The sequence below is a fragment of the Henckelia pumila genome, unplaced genomic scaffold (genome assembly GCF_033568475.1).
Source record: "Henckelia pumila isolate YLH828 unplaced genomic scaffold, ASM3356847v2 CTG_298:::fragment_3, whole genome shotgun sequence".
NCBI lineage: Eukaryota > Viridiplantae > Streptophyta > Magnoliopsida > Lamiales > Gesneriaceae > Henckelia > Henckelia pumila.
In genome coordinates this window covers 577,908-584,017 of record NW_027331797.1, presented here as the reverse complement: position 1 = coordinate 584,017, position 6,110 = coordinate 577,908, and the positions used below count along the sequence as shown (strand labels likewise).

Here is a 6,110-nt window from a genome sequence, read left to right as displayed (position 1 = left end):
TTTTCTTGTATTTCATATTGTTAGTTTCTCATTTGACCTTCATTAAGTTTTGGTGATAAAATAAAGGTACGATTTGAATTCGTCGGAGTAGTGAATTTATGTTTAGTTTGCTACTGGTTCAACCATTCTATCCTGAAAAACAGACGTGTGTATGTGTTGATCCTCAAGAACCTTGTGTATGGAGGTGACGAATCTGTTTTAAGAAACTTGTACTTAGTTGCAGACATCGATTTGTTTTACATTTTTCTTACTATTTCTTGTTCGCTTGATTGTTTACTTTTGTTGTATTATTTCAGTTATATTCACGTTTTCAAGTTTAAATCTTGGATAACAATTTTACATCCAAAATAATATTGAAATTATATATGTTCCCAAATTTAATTTTAAATTTTTATTACAATTTTATCCCGACGATGCAAAATATCCATGAAACCCGTAGGGCACTCTACTTGGTAATGGAATTTTGGCCATCGGCACTTTTGAAAATTGTCCTGCATCCACAATATACGCCTGCAGCAAGATTAATTCCAAAAAAACAAATCATTGATAAAATTAATTAAATCAAACATTTTTTTTCCAAATAATAAACTTATAAATGCTTGGATTGGATTTCTCATAATCAGAAGAAATATTAGGCATAGTTTGGTACATAAGACATGATAAGTAAAAGATATACAATATAAGGATAAACTAAGGATAAGTAAAATGATATGATACTCTATTAAATGTTTAAACTAAGGATAAGTAAAATGATATATATGATACTATATTAAATGTTTGGTATGATTTTAATAAGAGTGATTAAATTTATATATTGGATTGTAATGATGAAATTAGCCTTACCATAATAAATTTGGATTTTGTAGTATTTTTTTGCTTGTATTAAATTTATCACAACAAATAAAAAGGATACACGGTCTACTTGTAAAAACATTTATCAAGGACTCATTGACTTATTATGAGCTTTAATTTTAAAAATGTACAAAGCATGGGATGAGAGAGAATAATTTATTAATCACTCACTTATCAAGTGTACCAAACTATGCCTTAGCTGATTAATAAAAAAATAAAAACCGTAAAAATTTAGTCTTGTATGTTTGTCATTTTACGATTTTGGTCCTTTATGTTTTTATATTTCAGTTTTAGTCCTGCATGTTCCGATTTTTGGCAATTTCGGTCATTTTTATTCGAAAATGCTTATGTGGCACTGTACACGTCAGTTCTACATCAGCACTAAATTGATGTCACGTCAGCGCCACGTCTAAAAAGGAATAAAATTGCCAAAAAAAGGGATAGCGGACTAAAACTAAAATCTAAAAATATAAAGGACTGAAATCGCAAAGTGACAAACATACAGGACCAAAAAAACAATTTTTTCAAAAAAAAAAAAAAACCTGAGATTGATTTGTATCTTCATTATGCACGAAAGTTATGATCCAACCGTCATCCTCATCATCAGATTCAGATTTAGCAACGAAGGCAGATCCTGAACAATATGTGTTCTTCGGAAACATATGGTATTCCATTTTTACCACTTCTTCCACGGATTTATTTTCCACCCCCTGACCATTATATTAATCCACATATATAAATAAATACATATATGCATACATCATTTTGGTTCATTATAATGAGATGAGATGATGACTCTCGTATGAGACAAAAATGATAAATCAATATAAATGGATAAATTTATATTGTGTCATGTTTATATCTTATATTATAAATTTCATTTGAAATGACAAAAACTATTTGAAATGCACTTTATAGTTGAAAGAACTCCTATAAAAATTAATGCATTTGTGCAAACTTTATAATTTCAAAACAACATACATTTCTCCTACAAAAATATATACGAGTTACTATAAATTACCTTGTAAACTTCATCAACATTTCTCTCCTCAAGATAAAGTTTTGCCAGGCCTTTATATTTTGCCAATCCTGCTTCGGAGCTTGCCGTAGAATCCACAACCTGCGCATAAGCGAATCTATTCTCAACTCCCGTAAAATGAGGGTTTATCATCGGAAAATCGACGGCAAATTCTGTTCCGGTGAGATATCCTTCTCGGATAAGCTCTCCGGTTTTCATGTTCAATCTCCATTCATAAGCCCGGGAGAAGAGTTTCCCTTCATCGTCGTCCGCAAAGTCGACGTGCTTGAATCCCTTTGAGAACCACTCCAATTTGTTAGTCCCTAAATCGGGCCCTGGAATGATTGATTCTCGTGCTCTACAAGCCATCACCACAACCTGCAATGCAACTAATTGACCTTTAATTATATGAGTATATATAAGTTTTCACGATCAGATAAATAATCAATATATTCCATTATAATTAATACTTATTACCTCATCATCGATCTCATAACAGTTGATGAGATGAAATGCGCAATTGGTTTCAACTGGGAACCATTTGACCGAATCGGCGTCACCATAACGAGGCATAATTCCAATTCTTGAATATGCTTCTTTCTCATATTTTATCAACCTATAATATAATTTCATAAATATTTCTTGATAGTTATATATTATTTATATATATATATATATATATAAATTCAACCCTATAGGCCATATGTAAAATTATAATTAAAGGTTTAGGGTACAATAAAACTTACGAGCCTCCTCGTAGAACCCGATTCAAGTCTACAATCAGTGGAAAATCCAATATCACGTTGTACCTGCATATATGAAATTAATTGCATGCATTACATTTTTACCATGCACGTAAATAATTCTAACACGCAGCCTGCAACATCAGTAGCATATTCAAAAGAATGTTTGGGATCGAAGCTAAATATTACATGTAACTAGACCATCACCTTCTCGTAACCCCGATATCGTGGATAAGCGTACTTCGATTGAACTTGAGATCCACCTTGTGTATTAGTTTAGACCCGTCAGCTTGAACCAAGAAGAGAATATTTTATATATCAATAGGATCAAATGTCTCGATGGAAATTATAAATAACATAGTTATCTTGTTTTCGACATAGTATCGAATGCGTACCTGAGATGACACCTAGTTCGAAATAAGGTTTTTGTGCATCAGCTCCCATTGTAACAAGCTCACCAGTTCCTGGAGCCTTCTGTGTTCCTCAAACACAAACCTCATATAAATATTTGCAACATACTTTAATGTATATATAGAACGTGGCACGTTGTAAATTCGCATGCAATATAGAATATAGAAAAGAATGGCCCTTATAAAAATTATCCTGTTCATCGTCTAGAGACTCGTTTGACATGAGCCCGGGCGGGTTGGTACGTACCTTTGGATGACTTGTGAATGGGCGAGTCCAAGCTCCATTAACGTCCCATTCGCCTAAAGTTTCGAGTGTTTTAATATCAATTTCTTGAGGCACATAATTCTCAGCAATGGAGTAGAATTTCCCAGCATGCTCAATTATGTTGGTATTGCTCATGATCTTGTTTGGCATGCCATATCTTAGCTGCAACGTAACATGGCAAAATTTTGACTTATTTCTCCTATAAATTAATTAATTAATTTCATGCACGTACATACAAATACTTGTAGTCCGTAGCCTACCAAATTAAGAATGAAACTTGATATAACAGCAGATGGATTCCCTTCCACAGCTGGTAGAAAGCATGGCTTATTCCTTTCTTTTTCGAGCTTAAAAGTGGCGGTCTCGACGTATCGGTTATTGTACATTATCTTCCAGTCGCCGCCGTCGCCATGTTCGGTAGTGCGATATTCTTTATTGAAATACAAAGCATGAAGCATTCCTTCTCCTTCAATCCACACACTACTCGTTTTTCCGAACATGGATTCGGCAGATTGTGATTCTCCAAATAAAGGGTTGGATCCTGAAAATTTATTAATATTTCAGATTAAAAGACAGATATTCAAGAAATAAATTTAATCGATCGACGCCTATGTACATATATATACACGACTACGAGTACCATTTCTTATGTAAACACCCTCTGGAAAATCATCTGGTATACTTCCTTGGATGGCTAGCAAACTAACAGCTTCTCCTGTCTCTTCTACGGGGGCAAAGTTGCTCTTATATATATTTGGCATAAATTAATAAGAAATATATAATCAGTATTCAAATATATATATGAAACAAATTAATTATAAATTCCTGCACGCCAGTTCTTGAAAAGTATGTACGTACCTGAGAAGGGAGCTGTGGCTGATCAACAAACTCAAACACAAGATCAACGAAAGTGTCTAATAATCTAACAGGAGCCTCTTTAATGATTTTCGGGGCGTCCCGTGTTACGACTGAAATATTGTCCTTGAAATCCCTCAGCAATGGCTGCAATACTGGTTACCAATTAATGATCTTGTTTGGCTTGAAATTATCGAGCAAAACATGGCTAATTAAAGCTTGATGTATTTATATAATATACCTTGAAAGAAGATGGGATTGAGAGCTTGAATGAACCAAATCTGTGGGATAAAGGAGTTGACCTTTGTGTGCAGACGGTAGATTTGAAAGATCTGTGAGTGAAATTAGTCGCCATATATATGTTTCTCTTTATAAATTATCTCGGCCTTCTTACAAACAAACATGAACAACTTACAGTCTTACACAATCCCTGCCATTTATATACATGCAAGTTTGTAATTAAATTAAAAATTGAAATCCATGTGAAAAGCCAATGAGAAAAAGACAACTGCATGCAGACTCATGATTAAATTTAATATTCTTGTAGCAGTACTGAATGTCATGTTTTAAGTTTTAACGACAGTGGTGTTTTAAGTGAGGAGTATTAACAACTTACAAACATCCCATCCCACGGTTCAAGATATACAAGTGACTTTTCTATTTTATTCAAAACATTTGTATCCATCCCTAATTAAATGATATTAATTATCGGAAAGTTTAGCTTCTTATAAGTGATGGAATTTGCACTTTTTTTTTTTTTGGGTGATATATGTATCTCCCCAAATTCAATTACACTTTCATAATTTTAGCTCTTTTTTTCCGAATCACATGACACCGAAAATGATAATATAATATCGAAAATTATTGATTTGGCATCTAATAATAGTGATGTGTCTGATGTCACATCATCGTGCCGGTGAAAATGTTAAAGATTTTCATCCACTTTTATAATCACATGTAACCTAATTTTCAATTAACTCAATTTAATGTGGAAATTAATTGATAATATCAAAAGGCAGGAACGTACCTTAAAATAACTTGGGAATTCCGAACTGGATTTATGGTGAACTCGATAAGGTCAAGCAACAAGGAATCACTCAAAAAATGTGATTTTGTCATTATTTTTCCGTTGTTTTTGGAAGCAAACAAAAATATTAAAGAGGAGCATCTTTTATTTATTTTGTTTTGCTCTGGCTGGCATCTTCACTCGAATTGGCTAGTTTGAAGTAAACAATGATAGCCTACTTAAATTTATTGCAATTTGGCTTTGAAAGCTTATGACCCAAAGTTGGTACCATTATGTGATGATAATCAATTATATATTTTCCAAAATGTAATATTGTCTTTGTTTCAGCAAAAGTGAAGAATAATAATTTTTGAAAGAATAGAGATGTGATTCAATGATTAGATAAATTTTAAATGATACATATATTTTTTATTTAAAAATAAAATTCAAAATGCTAGAATTTCTACTACACTAGTTCGACTCTGCCAATTATACTAGTCTAGCCCCATAATGCATCGCATCGGTGTCGCTACAAACTGTTTTATATGCATCATATATTCTTGTGTATGCCAAAATTTGAAATATATATATATATATATATAACAATGTTATAAATTATATTTTTTTGGTAAATTTGTAATGAATTATAAAATAAAAAATAAAATCTAAATTCGAATTCTATCTAAATAAATAATTAAACAAAGTTAACAAAATTAAACATGATTTCATCTGTCAATTTCCTTGTTTAGATTAACAAAAAATTGTTAGTTAATTTTGGGTTTCTAAAAAGAACATTAGATGGTTTCAAAAAAAAAAAGGAATATTCGAAAATGTGTTGCCGACAAAATTAGATGAATGGCTCTTGTGTCCGTTAATTTAATTTTACAAATATTTTACGAGCCCGTGCGATTCATTTATACAAATTAGAAAAATGAAATAGAATATTGGGAGATGGGATGTA

The 6,110-nt window shown here is 32.0% G+C and overlaps 1 protein-coding gene across 3 annotated transcripts; it reads right to left on the bottom strand.

The window, feature by feature from the left end:
- Positions 1-375: 375 nt before the first annotated feature.
- Positions 376-5,215, bottom strand: LOC140871017 (carotenoid 9,10(9',10')-cleavage dioxygenase 1-like). 3 transcript variants are annotated; one of them, XM_073273465.1, is made up of 13 exons: positions 5,171-5,215; positions 4,385-4,573; positions 4,147-4,290; positions 3,929-4,031; positions 3,549-3,829; positions 3,271-3,450; positions 3,009-3,087; positions 2,821-2,902; positions 2,617-2,679; positions 2,348-2,486; positions 1,874-2,248; positions 1,395-1,562; positions 376-510 (listed from the first exon to the last, which is right to left on the bottom strand). In XM_073273465.1, exons 2-13 carry the CDS (start codon positions 4,496-4,498, stop codon positions 403-405), a joined length of 1,836 nt encoding a protein of 611 aa, XP_073129566.1. In that variant the 5' UTR covers positions 4,499-4,573; positions 5,171-5,215; the 3' UTR covers positions 376-402. The 3 variants fall into 3 exon arrangements, with proteins under 3 accessions (XP_073129566.1, XP_073129568.1, XP_073129567.1); XM_073273467.1 differs by having other exon boundaries at positions 3,009-3,084; XM_073273466.1 differs by lacking the exon at positions 5,171-5,215 and having other exon boundaries at positions 4,385-4,619.
- Positions 5,216-6,110: the final 895 nt, after the last annotated feature.

Excerpts from the sequence above, each read along its gene's own strand:
- LOC140871017 (XM_073273465.1), bottom strand. The coding sequence starts at position 4,498 with ATGGCGACTAATTTCACTCACAGATCTTTCAAATCTACCGTCTGCACA. Across the intron at positions 4,032-4,146 it reads AGCCACAGCTCCCTTCTCAG|AGCAACTTTGCCCCCGTAGA; the intron begins GTACGTACATAC and ends AATATATATAAG. Across the intron at positions 2,487-2,616 it reads CGGGTTCTACGAGGAGGCTC|GTTGATAAAATATGAGAAAG; the intron begins GTAAGTTTTATT and ends ATTATATTATAG.